Genomic DNA, 17,459 nt, shown 5'->3' on the forward strand with positions numbered 1-17,459 from the left:
TCTCCTCATCATTTCCCCCTTCATTGGGGTTTCACTGCAAACCCTATACCCAGCCCTGTGGGGAGGGATGGATGGGCTGTGCTCACACCCACCTTCTCCCTGTTGCTGTGAGCAGTGAGGGACCTGTGGGCAGCCCCCCGCAGCGCTGTCCTGTAGTTGTAGAAGTTTCCAGTGGGGTCCATCTGGTGCTACATGCACAAAACAACACAGAAAAATAGCCTGGGTTAGAAAATAGCCTGGGCCCTCTAAAGACAATTTTACACTCAGTTGTAGCAAACCATGAGCAGAGCAGAGCCTCCATCTTCAAAATGTACATTTCAAAATCCACATGCCTGCAGAGCCCCAAGGATGCAAGGAGAGGTCTACAGCCCATGGCTGTTTATACCTTTGATATTTCTACTGACAGCTTACTGAGCTTTTATGTGAAGAATGAGCACTGCACATTCTGTGTGCGCCAAATCCTGCAATTCTCAATGAAAAATATTGTGGGGTCTTCACTCAACCTCCAAGGTATAGATTGGGAGCTTTACATTCAGCATTGTGCCCATGGCCAAACAAAACATGCATCAGTAGAAGCACTGTGGTGTGCATATAGGTTCATACTTTGGGGTTATTTTAATTCCTTTTATTTATTTGAGTACTCTGAATTCCCTTTACATATCATCAGCTTTACACCCTCCTCACTACCCCTAGCATATTTCAGCTTAGAATCAGGCTCTCTGCCTGTGAAATGCATCTCTCACCTGGATAACAACGTAAAATTCCCAAACAAAAATATCCTGACTATAATTAAAGCAGTGCATCAGGAATTTAATTGGTTTTTTTTACCTCCAGAATGAAAAATTTGGCTGTTTTCACTTTTGACCAAGTCTTCTTTAGCCTGGAAACTGGACTCATATTCATTCCAGCTATGAGTGAGAGAGAAAAAAACAGAGCTATTGATAAGAGCTGGGTTTGCTTTTTCAGCTGTGACAGCTGATGGAGGATCTGGTTAGAAGCTGTACTTACAAATGATTGCCATCAGTGAATTAAAATTCCCTATGTTAAAGCACTCTCGGGCAACGTCGATGAAGAATTCGATGACTTGTGCTCGCTGTTTCTTTTTTGCAGGCTGTAAATTAAAATAAATGAGTCTCTGTAATGAGCATATGCAGAATTGGAGGTCATCCTAAGCATTTGTTCCATGCATAGTGTGGCTTCATGCACAGCCTGGGCCATCTGCTTTCAGTCACTGGCCCTAATTCTGTTCCAGCAATCCAGGGGATGCTGGTGACTGGCAGCCTCTGAAATCAAAGCTTTCACTGCAGTGACACAGAAGAAATTCACAGCAATTCCCAGCCCCAGTGACTGTCTCAGTGCATGGGTTCATCAGCACAGACTTCCCCAAGGGCAGGATTTCACACCCCTGTACCAGCAGCATCTTTGTCTCAGAAAAACCTTGTTTCATTGCATTAATCCCTTTCCCCTCTCCTGTCCCTTTAGCAATAGGCCACACCAAATGAAAGCATTTTAAATACACATTTTAATTGGACTGGAATCACCCTAACTTGTGATTCCAAAGATGATCTTCAAATGGCAATTCTTATGTGTCACAGGCTATCTAGGCTCTTTCAACTATTCGTATTCCTCCCTTTCATTCCCTTTCCAAAGAGAAAAACATGAATTTGATTTTGATGGGACCAAGTTAAGCAAACTAAAACCACTACAAGTTAAGAAACAGCAGCCACAGCCACACTAATGGGCAGCAGGACAGAGAGCTGTGCAGTGGGAATTCACACACACAGCAGATCTTTAGGATGACAGATAACAAATAGGGCTCTGCTAGAATCTTTGCTGGCAGAAATCTCACAGGATAACTCAAGGCATTTTTTCCCTCTCTTTTTCCCTGCAGGGTTCATTATTCCACACTGTGCTCCTACTACATCAAGAGAACAGTGCATTCCCCTGTGTGCCACCACCTCTGTTTTGCAATATGTTTGTCATTTATCAGGTCTCTTCTGCAAGTGCAACACTACTAAAACTTACCATCAGATGCTTAGCTGGGTCACAAGAAATAAATCCCCAGGATTGCTTATTAATATAAAATCTCAGAGTGGTACTTCAGGTATGTGGTAAAACGTGGCACATACTTGTAACTTACCATGCAAATTTCTGTTGCTACCAGGTAGCAGAGTCTATTGAACCATTTCACATAGGCCTCAAGGTTACTTGTCTTCTTCTGCTCACTGAAACAAGTCTGGGGGGAAAAAAGCACAGAAAATATAACTGTGTTCCAGTCAGTGACCTGATCACTAAGATAAATACTGCACAAAGGTAATTAGTGGCCACATCTCTCTCTTGTTCATGGTAGACGGTGCATTTAAGGGTCCCTTTTAAAAATCCTGTGTGTGTCACACTGTACAATTCACTCTGGTGTCCACAAAACAGCCCCATTTTGCCTGCAGCAAGTGTTCACTGAGAGCCTGCACTGGCCCTTGTTCACTGGGATACAAACAGCTGAGGCATTGCAGGATTCTGACATCAACAAGGACGTGCAGACAAAATAAGACAGGCACAGTCTTCCACAGCAAGCTCTGTTTGTGACTTTGATTCCAGGATTTCCTCCACCTCAGTAAATAAAATCCCCCACAGCCCTTTTCTGCAGGGGAGGGATCAGAATTTAGTGAAGTGTACAACAGATAAACAAGAGAAAACACAGTTCTCGTTGATTTTTTATGAAAAAAACCCACTATTTTCCTTAGTGAGTTTTCAGAGAAACAGGTTCTTAGCAACCAGCTCTGCCTGGATGGCTGTGTTTGAACAGGTCACTCCCATGCCAGAGGCACTTCACTGATAACAGCCATTACAAGAAGCATATTTTTCGCTTATTTATATAAAACTTAACATAAATTCCCATAACTGATACAGGCTATGTGAGCAGATACTTGGCTGAATTTTTCCAGTTCCTTTGTCATCAACAGAAAATTTGACTTCAGAGGAGTGATAGGGCAGTTCACACAGTATGAAAATGTTGCTTGGGATTGTAATAATTCAAGTGCTTTGCCCAGCTTTAAACTCTTAGACAAGCCATGTAGGACACTCAGCTCTCTTAAGTTCAAGAGATTTGCCTGAACATTCAGGAACATCCACTAGAGGGTACCAGAGAATACTGATTTTGTTTTATTAGGACCATCATTTCCCAGAGGTACCATAAACACATGCCACTAAGAGGAAAATCATAGTGCATAAGCAAAGATCCAATAATGCCAATGGGATCACCCGTATTATGTAAGGTAAATCAGTGACTAAGAACCCCTTTGGAAATGTGGTTTAATATGATTCCCAAGGTAACTCAAAGAAAATATTCACCCGTGTTTCTGTATACAGATGTGTTTAGGAACAGAATCACAGTACCATGCTATGGAGGAGCAAAGCCTACCAGGACTGAAATTCTGAGCCACTTTATGAATAGACTACAAACACAATAAAAGTGTATTTTTAAAGCATCTCAAAAGTAAATGTTAGCAAGCAGCATGTAAATATCAAAAACCCAAAGGAAACCCACATCAGCCCCAGTCTAACCATAACAGCTGCTTTTCATGTGCTCTGTTTCTTGTTTCCTATTACAGCAAAAAGTACACAAAGCCCAGGTTTTGTTCTGAAAATAGTATTTCCATCTCAGAACTGCTGTCCTGTGCTAGGGCGTAAGAGCCACAGCTAATAATGCAAAACTTGTGAAAAATGTGCAACAGTGAAGTGGAGACAGACTGCTTTTTAAAGGTTAAGCTTTATAAATGGCAGCAATATTTAGCACCTCCCAAGCATCTTCCATCTGCAGCTCAGAATGCTTGATAAACATTCATAAGTGAAGCCTTTTGAAGCCCTCACGCAAGAAAGATGTTTAATATGATCTCCAGCTGGAGGGAATTCAGACCTGAGCCAACTCCCTGTGTCTGACAGGGATGTTCTCCATGGGTCAGGGAATATGACTCCACATAAGGTTTGTGCTACTTTGTCTCAAGATGTGTCCAGAGAAGGGCAGAGGAGCTGGGGAAGGGTATGGGGCACAAATCTCAGCAGCTGAGGGAGCTCAGCTTGGAGACAAAGAGGGGGAACCTTCTTGCTCTCCACAGCTCCATGGAAGGAGGTTGTAGGGCTGGTCTCTCCTCCCAAGTAACAAGCAGCAGGACTAAAGGAAATGCCCTCAAGTTGTGCCAGAAGAGGTTTAGATTAGATATTAGAAGAAATTTCTTCATTGAAAGGGTAGGTGGGCATTGGAAGAGGCTGCCCAGGAAAGTGGTGGAATCACCATCCCTGGAGGTGGTCAAAAAATGTATGGATGTGGCACCTGGGGACATGGTATGGCGGTGGCCTTGGCAGTGCTGGGTTAAGGGTTGGAGTCAATGATCTTGGAGGTCTTTTTCAATCTAAACTATTTTGTGATTCTGTGTGCAATGCTCACAGAAGCTTTGCTAAATCAACCACATAAAGCATGTAGAAAAGCTCCAGACTGCCCCCACTGTGATCAGCCTTGCTGACCTGAAGCCCAGGTGGCTGGTTTGGTACTTGTGTTTCTGACACACATTTGCTGCCTTTGAGCTCCTTTCTAAGGAATGTGATCAATGCCCAGAATGCCTGGAACTCCATCTCTGCCTATTTCCCTCATGCTGAAACAAACTGCAGAATCTCCACAAGTCCAAGACAAGAAGGAAAGGGCCCAATGTTGCACGTTTCATCCATCCATCCATCCATCCATCCATCCATCCATCCATCCATCCATCCATCCATCCATCCATCCATCCATCCATCCATCCATCTTTACACCATTACAAGCTATTTTGGTGCTCTTTGTGCAGCATTACAAACACTACAGGTCTTCCTGATACCTTTGAGGATCCAATGAGGAAATTCAGCCATTGATGATCTCAGTGGGAATTTTCAGGGCAAGAATTTTCCACCCTTTCTTTTCAGACAGCATGTGAAATCTCTGACTCTCCCTCTCCAGCTCGGAAGCCTCTTTCCTTATTGAGGCACTCACTGAAATGTTACTTCAAACCTCAGTGGAATCAGTGAAAAGACTCCAAGTGGCTTTCACAGCCTTTGGATGAAGCCCTGATCAGGCACTCTGTTCCCTGCGGTGCTTTGGGTTATTGTGTAGAGAGAGAAGAGTTGATTCATGACTCAGTGACTCATGGCTGTGGTGTCTGGGCACACACTGAGGCCATTACATCACACCCAGATCCTTCAGCCCTCCACCAGAGCAGCAGACATTCCCTGGCTGTGCACAGCCACAAGCATCTGTCCCACTCAAAGAGCCTGGCAGGAACAAGCCTGAAAGCACAGCAGGGTGGTGGCCAGTGTGTCAGCAGTGACCTGCCAGTGTCAGCTCTGCCAGCAGGTTCCCATCCTGGCCACGGCAACACAGGCCACCAGTGGCCTGGCCCACGTCAGACTGTGTCCCTGCTCTTGGGGACCTTGTCACAACTGCACAGACTGTGGTCACAGCAGACACTTTGTGTGTGGAGAAACCAAACCATACCTTGGTGCCATCCAGAGGGTCCTTATGGACAAATGCCTGCACAAACTCCTCAGGTCCAATGTGACTCAGTCTTTCCTGTTGAGGGTAGGGGAGTGGGAAGAGAGAGGGAAAAATAAGAAAGAACCCCAGAATATCTTCTGTTTCTCTTGATAAAACAGCATCATTTTCTGTCAGCTCTGAGTGATGTCACTGAGCTGGTACACAGCCAACTAACTGGACATTAAAATTCATAACAACAATTAGAACTATGTCAGCAGAAAGATGAAAATCAGAATAAATACTGACAAGCCACAGTAAGAGTCCCCTCTACTGTGCTGGATGCACAGGGTAGACATCAGTTCTGTTTGGTGCTCCCTCAGACCTGCTGTTGTCCAGCATCACTCTAAAGCCAAATTGTTCCCCAGCTGTTCCAATGGCAGAAAATGCTGTTATCTGGAGTCCACAGCATCCCACAGCATCCCACAGCATCCCACAGCATCCCACAGCATCCCACTGCTCAGAGCCCACCCAGGCCTCTGCCCTGGCTCCTGGCACTGACCCTCAGGTGATGGCTCTGGGTCACTGGGGAAGGAAGGCACTGAGGATGATATTAAAGGCTTTGCTTACACTGGAGAGTGTCTCCCAGGCACTAAGCAAAAGAATAAATAAAGTATCCAAATCTCTCTCAGTAAAAGAGAGGCCACCTCCAGCAGCTCCTGAAAAAATGTGGCAGCTCCAACAACACAATAACCTTCCTGCTAAGCTTTCCACTCTCCTTAAATGTGTTTATTAGAAAAATAAATATTCTCAGTAGGTTGTAGGCAACAAAAGTGTTTCAGAGGAGTTATTTTGGAATTCTTACTTATTTTGGAATCCAAACGTAGAATACTCAAGGAACAATAAAATTAATGGTAATTCTGGTCAAGGGAAAATTTTATGTCTAGCCCTATGCTTTATCTCTGGGCCTCTCACCCAAATACTGATAACTGTATAGGGCTCTTCCTAATCAATAACTGTTTTAAATAAGTATCAAATAATTCTTACTAACAAATAAGCATCAGACAGTTTCAGTGCAGAACACTTGATATATCAGACATAGCAATGAAAAAGAAAGTAGAGAGAATTGATTACAGTACAGTGGAATTAAAATATCTAGCTGCATCTGTTTTAAAAAGGCAGTGATGCCTCAGTTACAGGGAATTTTCCCTTGGAAGACAGCTGCACTGTGGAAGAGGAAAAAACAAAAAGCAAGGAAAAACTCCATGCAAAAGGACTTCTGCTTTCTGGTTTAAGTTATATAAAGGAAAGAGAGCCAAAGCTGCATGTTCTGAAAAATATCCATTCCACTTCTTGACAAACAGAATACAAACTATCTTCAGAAATCTGAATTTCTGATTTCCTACTACTCACTCCAATCCTCGGTGCATTTCATGTTTTGTTTTTCCACCCTTGCCCTGCAGGATGAGCAGAGGGAAGGAGGATGAGCAGCAGGGCACCAGAGCAAGGAGAGGGCTGCAGATGGCAGCAATGTTTTATGTTCTCTGTGCACATCCAGGAGCTCTGCGGGGAGCACCTGACCCTGGCAGAAGGGTGTGCAGCACAACCAAGGCTCCAGCACTGCAATTTTTCTCACAAGAGCCTGTTTGGGAGCAGACTGCAGCACAGGGGGAACAGCAGGAATTTGTGGGAGTGGTGTCTGCACACCCTTGCATGTCCATGCACAAAATCCCAAAGGGAAGAATGAAAGGCGCATCAGACGACACACAGCTTTGTGTATCTGCAGAAATAGATGTGAACTGCTAAAATTTCTTCCAAATTTATAAAAGGCTTAATGACCAGCCTTTTATAAAGGTCATTTATAAATGACCAGCCATTTATAAATGGTCATTTATAAATTACCATTTCAATAGCACCTGCAGAGTTTGTGAGGCTCTGAGCACCTTATAAAAGTGACATTCCTGGGACTTGACTTTGCTAGGATAGGATTCTCATTTCACAAATAAACAAGCTGAAGCACAGTGACCTGCTCCAAGCTGCAGAGGGACACTGATATATAATTTTCTTCCCAAGCATCTCTTAACCTGTCAAACCCTGCCTCCTGCTGCAGTGCTGATACAGCATGGGATATGCTGCAGCAGTGCAGACATTTTTTGGTTATGTCTGGAATACTTAGCAGCTGATGGCTTAAAATAACAGCTCTGGCTGCAGAAGTTGGGAACCATTCCCACTTACCAGCTCCACATGTGTCAGCTGCTGAGCCAGGGTGTAAGGGTCACTGCAGACACTCAGGATTTCTCTCTGAATTGATGGAGGTTTAGTTTTAAAGGCAACCAGCTTATCAGAGACAGCAGTACTGATCTTGACAATCCCTTCTTGCCCATGGCTGAGGGTTGCAAGCTTCTGATTCAGGGCTTGCAAAAGCTGATTCATCTTTTTCCAGTAAGCCTGGAGAGACAGGGAGAGAAACATAAGCCACCCAGAAAACTTGACATAGGAGTGGGTTTTGGTGCTGAATTTTCCTTTCTGCAAAATACTCCTAAGGCAGCAACAGGTTACCATTTTATTTCCAACAAGCCTATTTCAGAATAACCAGTTGGCTTAATTACAATTCTATGCTCTGGACACAGAGACTGCAGTCAAGAGGAGAGGCAGGCAGGACTGGTGGGTTGGGCTGGCACTGAAGCTCCAGATTGCTGCCAACATCAGGCTCAAAGGAGAGGCAAAGCTACCACATGAGTTACTGCAGCTTTCTGGAGCACAGCAGCTTTTGGTGCCTGTCTTTTATGTCAGCTGCATTTTGGCTGAGAACTCTACCTGTTAATGCTGCTTTGTCACCTCTTATTTATTAGGAATAAGAAATGTTTCTAATGCTATTTTCTGCATCCTTTTGACCTGAATGCAGAAGAAGCTTGCAGCTGCTTGCTACCCAGCTGGAGTGGCTGGAGCATTGTGTAGCTTTGAGTATTTAATATCCAAATGTTAATTGCTACTGAAGGAAGCTCATATTGTATTCCAAGCACAGCCATGTGCTCAGCAGGCTCATCATTACCAACCTGCCCAGGTTGTTCTCAGAGCTGGAGCAACTCTTTACAGACAATGAGTGGAGTCTCTGGCCATGGAGGATGGGCAGAAGGAAATTACTTCAACTGCTCATGACTGACAGATGCAGACATCACAAAACTGAGATAACAGAACTGTTGGGTGGGTTTAAGGGTAAGGTTAACTGGAAATGTCCTTGGCTAGACTGTGCCTCACCACAAAGAACAGCACACACCTGTGTCCCAAGCTGGATGCAGCTCAAGTGAGCCTTTGGGAAGTCATCCCATGGTTAGATCCAGCCCTTGTGTTCAGTTTTGTAGGCTGTAGATAGTGTTCAGTGTCAGGCATTGACAGCATTCACATTTTAAGGGATTCACATTTCAAGGAACCAGAAACCAGAGTCAGTGCTCTTCTCAGCTGCACAGAATCCAATCTGCACCTTGGAGATAGCACCTCCTCCTACTTCACAGTGAAGAATAACTTCTCACATCTACTCTGTCTTCATGACAGGGTAGGAAAGGCTGGAGACCTTTAGAACATCCAAAGTGCTTCAACTTCTGCCAGACTTCATAACTTTGGTGCAGCTTTTTAACAAAAGGTTTCACACTGCTCTCTTGGACTCACATTGCTCTCCTTTCACTTAAGGAAGATGCTCCCTTGAGCTGGGCTAGAACATGCACCAGATGAGCAGAATAAGTCAGGCTCTCTTTTGTAAAACAGCTGCTAAGTCTGAAATAAAGCAAGTAACCAGAAGGCAGGAGGGACAATGACAACACACAATGTGTTTGGAATCAAATCTCAAAGGTGAAGTAAAAATTGACTGAGGAAAACCCCACTCCTTCAGCTTTTATCTGTGACTGATGTATATTAGCTCCAAGAAAGGCCTTCTTCATGTAAATCCTCATGTCAACAGATGGTCACACTTTTGATTAACAAAGACTGTTCTGGACCCAAACTACTGACCACCACCTAAATATTTCTCTGTTTCACATCCAGGTGTGTTTGCAAATCTCTACACAGCTTTTTAAGCTCTGTGAACACAGTGGGATTTTTTACTGAAAACTCAAATATCTGACATTTCTAGCATTTTGTGAACTTATTTTGTAAATGGGAAACTCAGTTTTTTGGGAGTGGGGGACAGCACTGAAAGCCAAACCTTCTAATGAATAAAAAACATCTGGCTAAAAGACTTGGCTGGAAACACAGCTCCTCTTTCTAAAAGGAGTTTGGATGAAAAATCTTGGACCAGCCATGTCTAAGCAGTATCAAATTCTTCATAGTTTGGACAAAAAGCTGCATAAAATTGCTTGAAAGACATGCATATTAGCAAGTCTTTCAATAAATCTTTATCAAGAGATCTAGTTTCACCTCATTTTGTAGGGAATATGGCACAAAAAAATAGATACAGACAACAGTAAAGAAAGACTCAGGTAAGCCAACCACATAATAAAGAATGAAAAAAATGAGACACATTGAAAAGGCACAAACAATTACACAGAAATCAGAGCTCTTGAAGAGACTCACTGGAAATCAGTTGGGCGCACCCTTGCTTAGAAAGCTTTTCTGTGCATAGTGAGAGAGAAATTTAAATAATTTTTAAAAAAATCCTGCTTTTGCCTTTCTAAAAGCCTTTCCTGCCTTCTTTAAACCACATCCACTAACTGAAAACAACATTGTTCATTACCTTCAACGTGCTGGTAATTATCTTGCCACAAAGTGACCCCCCACTGTCCAGGGGCTGCATGCTGGACTTATCAACCAATTTCACTTCCCTGCCACATTAACAGTCAAAAGAAGCACACAACTGTTTAATATTTAAAGAAAATGTTTCGTTCTTAACTAGGAAAGTTCCTCTGAAGACAGCAGGCCTCAGCAGGTGGCTTAGGAGCTCAAATTTTAATTAAAATTTCTAACTCTAAATGCAAATCACAGCACTTACTAAGAAATGCTTCTCAGCATGGACACCTTTATAAGCACATCACAGCCTTCAGAAAGTGGACTCTACAAAGAACAGGAGCAGACACTGCAGGGGAAAATCCTGCACTGACCTACATGGACTGGATGACATCACAAATCTTTCAGTCTTTAACTTCTGTGGTTCACAATAGGAGCAAGTTCCTTCCAAAAAAAACTAATGGTCACCATCACTGTTCTGTGCTGTCCCTTAAAGGAAATTTGCATTTGGAGGATATGAGCTGTTTCTTAAATTAATTATTGATCTTGCTCAGGCATAATCACTTGCAATTACAGTGCCTAGTAATATCTGAAAAACAGTGATTTGAAACTAATGTAGTCTGAGGCCCCCCAGGGCACCCACAAGGATTTGTACACAGCTGTGCACGCTCCAGAGCAAAGGTGGGCACTGCCTGCTCAGGTTAGGCAAATAAACCCCTGCTTTGCTTGCAGAAAGTTCATTTATAGCATTTGTGATTCTTCACCAGGGCAACTACTGCTGTTAAAGAGCACATGCTAAGTCCCTGCTCTCCACCCTTTGGTGGACACAAACTGTGGACACAGTTCTGGAGGGTCTGCACGGGTTTCCCTCACTCCCGATGCTGAAGGGCTGCAAGGCATCTTTTGCTGTGGCTGGCCAGGAGCAAGTCCATTGCCTCTTTTCCTTGAGGGAATTCTACCACTCTGGTTATGCTGCCAGCCCAGTCCAAGAGCAGCTGTTTCCATTCATATTTCATGTGCATGGGAGAGCCCAATTTCATTTCTGCTGTGCTGCAGCCCTGCTAATTCCTTCTGTCCTTTCTCCCCTCTTCTCTCTCTCATCTTCATGGGTAAGTTCTTGTTGTTCTGCTGGACTGCACCCCTCTGTGGCCTGAAGCCAGGCCTTCATGTAGCCAGTGGAACTGAATTTTTCCACATCCCACAGTTAACCTAGCAGTAATTAGAGACTCTCAGTGTACTATTTGCTTATTATTTTCATGAACTTTGCGGTCTTTTTAATGTTTCTGAATTAATTTATGGGGTTCACCCACCTGAATTTGCCTCTCCCAGAGGCTTCATTCACTGTGGCCCACTGTGCCACACACAGAGCTCACATATTGAACCCAGGACCATACAGACCTCTAGCCTGAGTCTGTGCTCAGCAGGCCACACACTGCTGTCTGCTGCCACCTCCATGCTCCCAGACAAGCTACGTGTCACTAATATTAGTATTTTCTTGAAATATAAGAACTTGGATGCAGAGAAGCTGTGGCTGCTCCACTCTTGGTAGTGTTCAAGGCCAGGTTGAACAGGCTTGAAGCAACCTGGTCTAGAGGAAGGTGTCCCTGCCCATGGCAGGGATGTGGAGCAAGATGGTCTTTAAGGTCCCTTCCAACCCAAAGCAGTCTGTGATTCTATGATTGGACCTTGGGAGATCACAGCTCTGCTGCTGTTTGAATTGTCACCAGCACATTCAGTCTATGCTGTGCTTTTACATATTCCTCCTATAAAATGGGAATGCTGCTATCCTACAATTCCATGTGCAGGAGATAAATTCCAATGCTCACTGCTCCAGGAGCACCTAAAGAGAGGTGTGGATTTCAGGGAAGATACTACAGATTATTGCAGAATAAAACTCTGGGAGTATCCAGGAAGAGGCATGGAACAGATTGCAGAAAAAAGAGGAAAAGAAGGAACCAAGTGGGAAAATGAACTCAGTGTTTCAGCAGAAGATCCCAAGTCAGGCATCCTCACCTCATCACATGGGGCTATCCTGTGAATCATGTCCTTGAGATGGCCAATCATCCGCTCCTCCTGAAAGTCATACGGGAATGTCTCTGTCCACTCTGTCAGCAACTGCAAGATTTTGGGTCCAAATTTCCTGATTCGAGCCTGAAATGCAAACCATTGAATGATGGACTGAAACATGTTTACTCATTAAAGCCTCTCACTGTGTGTGCCACTGAACGTGGGGCCAGGTTTTCAAAGAAGGCATTTGTGTTGCACCTGCAAAACTTGCACACATGCATTCAGAGTGTGGTGCAAAAATATTACATTTTGGCATGCAAAATGTACCAGAACTCAGGTGCATGCACAACTGCCTGTTTTACATGCAGATTAAAGTATTCTGCACATGCAATTGGCCTGTTTATGGTTGGATGGACATTTTGTTGGTGCAACCTTGATACCTTTTTTAAAAACATCTGGCCTTCTTGCTGAGTTGAACCATTTGTTCTTCTCTTTTGTACTTACAACCCTTCTATATTTTCGTCCTTCTCTGAAAAACTGCATTGAATTTCTTGACCATCAAAGAGGTTTTTTGCTCCTTTGCTTTCTGGCCTTATGAAAAAACTGCTTCATGACCAGTGGCAGATGCACAATGACTAAAAAGATGAACAGAACAGCAGCACTTTTGTAACTTTACCTGGGCCGCTGGTAATGTTGCTGTCTTCCCACATGAGCTCAAGGTCATGATGGGACAAGGACACTCACACAGCATACAGCTGATGCCCAGTTCTGGTGGAGAATTATCTGAGGATTGGGATGGGGCAAGGAGGGAAATGCAGGGAATGGCACAACTGGTGCATCAGTGTTGTCTCAAAAGACAGCCAGTGTGGCTGCTCCCAAAGCTTTCATCCTCCGTTATGTGAAAAGGAAATGGTGTTAAAAAACAAACTGCATTTTTATTTACAGAAAACACAGACTGAAACAAACAGCCTTCTTCTGCATCCCCACGTACTGCAGCTGAAGTGTACCCTGTAATCAGGAAAAATTATACTCTTAAGCTCCCTGGCTCTTTGTTTTTCAACCAAGGTGGTCAAAATGCATATTTCAGCTTTCCACCAACAACAGGTTTCAATGAACCACATCTCTAAAAATAACTGCTGTCAGCTAGCATTAAGCTCAGGCTCAAAGACCAGCAGGTGGCTGCTGAAGGGAAAGCTTTATTGGAAACTACAAAGGTCTGGGGAGACATTTGCTTCAGCTGTGTAAACTGCATTATGAATTGATGGAGAGGACTTTGTGTAAGTCGCAGGACATAGGATGGGAAGTTGTGTGTGTACAAAGTTTCAAAATCAGCCCCACTTTCAGGAGCACAAAATCAGCTGTGTCCTACCAGCCCTATATTGCTACAACACCCAGATGAACTTCAGGCAGATAAGTGTTCATAATAAGACATTGTTTTTAATTTCTTATAAGTTTAATGAGCAGCAAAACTTTACAATGCTCACATTTAATCTTCCTAAACTTGTATCTGTCATAGAATTGGAGAACAGAACCTCACACCTTAGAAAACTTGTATTGCATGGTTCACCCCATACAGATATTTCTATTAACTCTGACTGTATGGGTAACCCAAGTCTGGGATTGCTGAGCATTCTGGAGAATGGCTCTGCACAGTGAAGGCAGAGCTCCTGTTGCCCATGGAACCAGCTGCCTATGCAAAACCAAGCACAGATGTTGGTGACTCAGTATTTGATGCCAAACTCACAGTTTCAAAGCTGGAAAGCCTGATCCTGAAAACCATTTCAGAATTTCTGGAAATTTCCAACAAATGCATGTTCTGTCCCTCTCTGAAGGTGCATCTCCTGCTCCAGACAACACACCAACCAAGTGTTCACCAATGCAGCAAGGAGAGATTGGGCAGAACCCAGCATTGAGCAGCATCCAGTGGTACCCAACACCTCTGCACTGTCTGTGGCACTGCCAGAGGATGCACATGTGCTCCCATACACTGCACCAGGCTGCACAGTCCCTGGGGCAAAGTGGGGAGAGTGCTGAGGCAGGACCAGCTTGGATTTTCTCATTCTGTTCCCCTGTGGGGGCCCCAGAGCTGCTCCTGCCCATTCCTGGTGCCCCATTGGTGCTCTGAGGGCACAGGGCAGGAGGGTGGTGGGCACCTGTCCCCTGTTACATGGTGCTCAAAGTGACAGGGAAGGCCAAGGGGAAATATCACTGTACCAGGAGCAAGAAAGAAAAGGGGCAGAGACAGTAAGTAAAAATGGGAGAGAGTGGTGTGTGGACATCTGCACTGGACAGTGTGTGAGGGTTATGTCCTACCTCCTTGCATCCTGCAGGCTTCCCCAGAGCCTTAAAGGAGTTAAGAAGGAAAGTCACCTGGGAAGACTGAGACAGGGGGAAAGGGAAAATTAGAAGATGATTTGAAGTGACTACTGCCTGAAGCATTGCTCTCAGCCATGGATACCAGGATGCCTCAGTGGCAGGATCTCAGTGCAAATCCTTTATGAGAAAGATTCATTCAATCTAAAGAGAGGCAAGGGACACAGGGCAGAGCCCCAGAATCCTCTCCCCATTGACAACACCTCACATTTTTCCTGTGTAAGCATAAACTAACCTTGTCCAGCACGGGGTCATCCAGCCGCTGCTGCTCGATGCACTTGTGACAAACCCGGGACAAAAGCTCATGGGGTTCAATGAAGAGTCTGGAACTCAGCAGGAATGTAAAGATGTAGGCTTTCTGCAGGAGAAGGACAAGTAGATCTACTGTAAGCAGCCACACAGTGGGTGATATTGACTGTAAAAGCCCTGAACTTCACAGCTTTTTCATTTTTACTTGGCAAGACCTTTATGAACTAAAAGACAACAATTCCTGTCCCTGGAACTGGTTACACTGGGCACAGGAGCAGCAGCATCTCCTTCCTCCACAGCATCCACTTCCAGCCCTTGGTTGCCTAAACCCTGGGCAAACATCCAGTGAAGAGAACAAGCAGGAGCAAGCCCAGGCACAGGAGACAGCCCAGCCAGGATGCTGGAGACAGTACAGCTAAATGGGCAGGAATCTCTGTGCTGTACTGGGTTGGGAGCTGCAGACACCCCCACATCAACCACGTCTTGCTATTGCCCTGCAGATATCACCCAGCCTATTTTCAGCAATATTTCATTTATTCTATTAACTCCCCAAATTTCATTTTTATCAGCCAAGTCATATCATATGCAGTTCCACATCTGTGAAGCTGTGGGAAGCAGGTCTGCTGGATGAATACTTGGATTATTCAAATTATTCCAGCAGTGAATTTAAAAGACATGCATGAAGTCTCAGTTGTTGCATCCTGACCCCTCTTTGCATCCTTGCACCCGAATTATCTCCTTTCCCCCAGCCTCAGCCATGCTCCCAAGCAGCAGGTATAATATTACATATCATGCATTGCCTAATGAAAATCTCACAGCCTGATCTGCCCATTACCTATTTTTATTGCCTTTCTGTTCCTTTTTTTTTTTTAATTGAGATGCTTCTTTATTACTTATTTTTAGCTGATCAGAAACTGAGCTCCGGGTAATTTAAAACATGCTGCCTGCTCTGCATTGATAACTTTCCCAGTCTCCTCAAGTACCCAGAAGTCAATGTTCCTCTGTGCTTTGAAATACAAGCCATGGAGATATATTAGCACTTAAAAGTCTTCCAGTCAAACTCTGTCTGAATTCCACTGAGGATGTCTGAATTCCACTGAAAATCCAGTGAAGTCAATAGCTTGCAGGACCATAAACCTGCTTCCAGTTTAGATCCTCACACTCTTGGTGAGGAAACACTTAATTTCTACTGATGGAGCAATGATTAGGATCTGGATTATGCTGTCCAGTGACTGCAAAGCTGTGAATACAATACAGGTAAATTACAAACCCACCAGAAGAAGCATCTCTGTCATCACCAAGGGAATGCTCTGTACATACAGGCAAACCTGGTGACTTCAGCAGCACTGAAACTCAGCTAATTTAATGCCAGTTCAGGCTTGGGAGCTTTTTGCTTCAGTTTTTCTCTAAACCTCTCTGGGAAGCGCTGCTATTTTTGAAAAGCTCCAACTGCTACATCACTAATTCATCACCACGACAGCTCCCCCCAACCCTGTTCTCTTATTTAAAGGCAGTATCATCTTTGGGATCTGCTTCTTCATGGGAACAATTAAAGAGCAGTGAAACAGCATTTAAAGCAATGCATCAATTTACCAAGCTTTAATTGTATGCTGCTTTTAAATGAGCCCTCTTAATTCAAAATTTAACACATTTGCACTTTTGCATAAAGTGCTGCCCCAATTCATCAAAATTAAACCATTTATTATACTGTGAATTTCTTACTTCAGGGTAGTAATCAGTGGTAGGTATCAGATGCTGGATTAGAGCATCCAGAGATGCTGAGGTAAGGTTTCCATCCTGGAAGATCAGTCCTCCTTGTTCACCTTCTTTTGAAGTATGTAGATGAGGGCTGAAGCCACATGGGGTAAACATACTGGTAGAACTCAGTGTTTGGGGCATGCCTTCCTGCAAGAGAGACAGGGACAAAATCCATCAGATCCACAGCCACATCTGTCTTCTGGCTGATTTGAACAGCACAGCCACCAATGAGAGCTCCCTGTGCACAAAATTAACACGATCCCTTCTTGATAACCTCCACGTCTCTCTCATTGCTGGCACTGGCTGATGCGTGGGCAGAACACAGAAAATGGAACATTTTGATTTATGATTTTGGGCCAGAAAGTGGTGGCAGCTACTCTGGGCTCCCCCCAGTCAAGGGTGGCTGTGAGGATTCCCTTTTCACTGATCTCTGGGCAGGCCCACACAGGAGAGGGGAGATACTTGGGACAGACCTCAGCAGTTCCTGAACAGGATGAAGCAGTTTGTTTGAACCTCTGCCCCCCTGAGAACAAGGCAGGGAGAATTTAGGGTGTGAGGGAGAGAAAAGGGGTGCCACACAGAGCTTGCTTGGGATTGCAGCCCTGTGGCTCCCATGGGACAGCAGAGGTGTCAGAGTGAGTGAGGAGACGGGAGCAGGAGTCAGCTGGGGGAGGATGGAACAGTGAAGGGAGTTGGAGCAAACAGAGAATGTGGGAGCTGATGAGGAGATTAAATAGCAGGGAAAAGAGAAATGAGGAAGAGTGAGAAGGCAGACACCTGAGCTATATTTGGAGCCCAAAGTTAGTCAGTCCTAGATCTATACTTAGGTACTAAATAAATGTTTCAAAGAAGTCCTGAGCAC

At 44.3% G+C, this 17,459-nt stretch overlaps 1 protein-coding gene across 5 annotated transcripts in view; it reads right to left on the reverse strand.

Annotated features, from left to right (window-relative positions):
* The window catches only part of RASGEF1C (RasGEF domain family member 1C), a 71,626-nt gene that overhangs the window by 15,208 nt on the left and 38,959 nt on the right, over window positions 1-17,459 (reverse strand). For all 5 annotated transcript variants that reach the window (XM_063168768.1, XM_063168766.1, XM_063168767.1 and 2 more), the window contains 9 exons: window positions 16,562-16,744; window positions 14,826-14,948; window positions 12,224-12,361; window positions 7,730-7,942; window positions 5,519-5,593; window positions 2,141-2,236; window positions 1,009-1,111; window positions 829-908; window positions 93-188 (listed from right to left, as the gene is read on the reverse strand). In XM_063168768.1, the coding sequence (XP_063024838.1) occupies window positions 93-188; window positions 829-908; window positions 1,009-1,111; window positions 2,141-2,236; window positions 5,519-5,593; window positions 7,730-7,942; window positions 12,224-12,361; window positions 14,826-14,948; window positions 16,562-16,738 (1,101 nt within the window). In that variant the 5' untranslated portion in view covers window positions 16,739-16,744. The remainder of the gene's footprint in view (window positions 1-92; window positions 189-828; window positions 909-1,008; window positions 1,112-2,140; window positions 2,237-5,518; window positions 5,594-7,729; window positions 7,943-12,223; window positions 12,362-14,825; window positions 14,949-16,561; window positions 16,745-17,459) is intronic.

This window comes from Melospiza melodia, chromosome 14 (genome assembly GCF_035770615.1).
Source record: "Melospiza melodia melodia isolate bMelMel2 chromosome 14, bMelMel2.pri, whole genome shotgun sequence".
NCBI lineage: Eukaryota > Metazoa > Chordata > Aves > Passeriformes > Passerellidae > Melospiza > Melospiza melodia.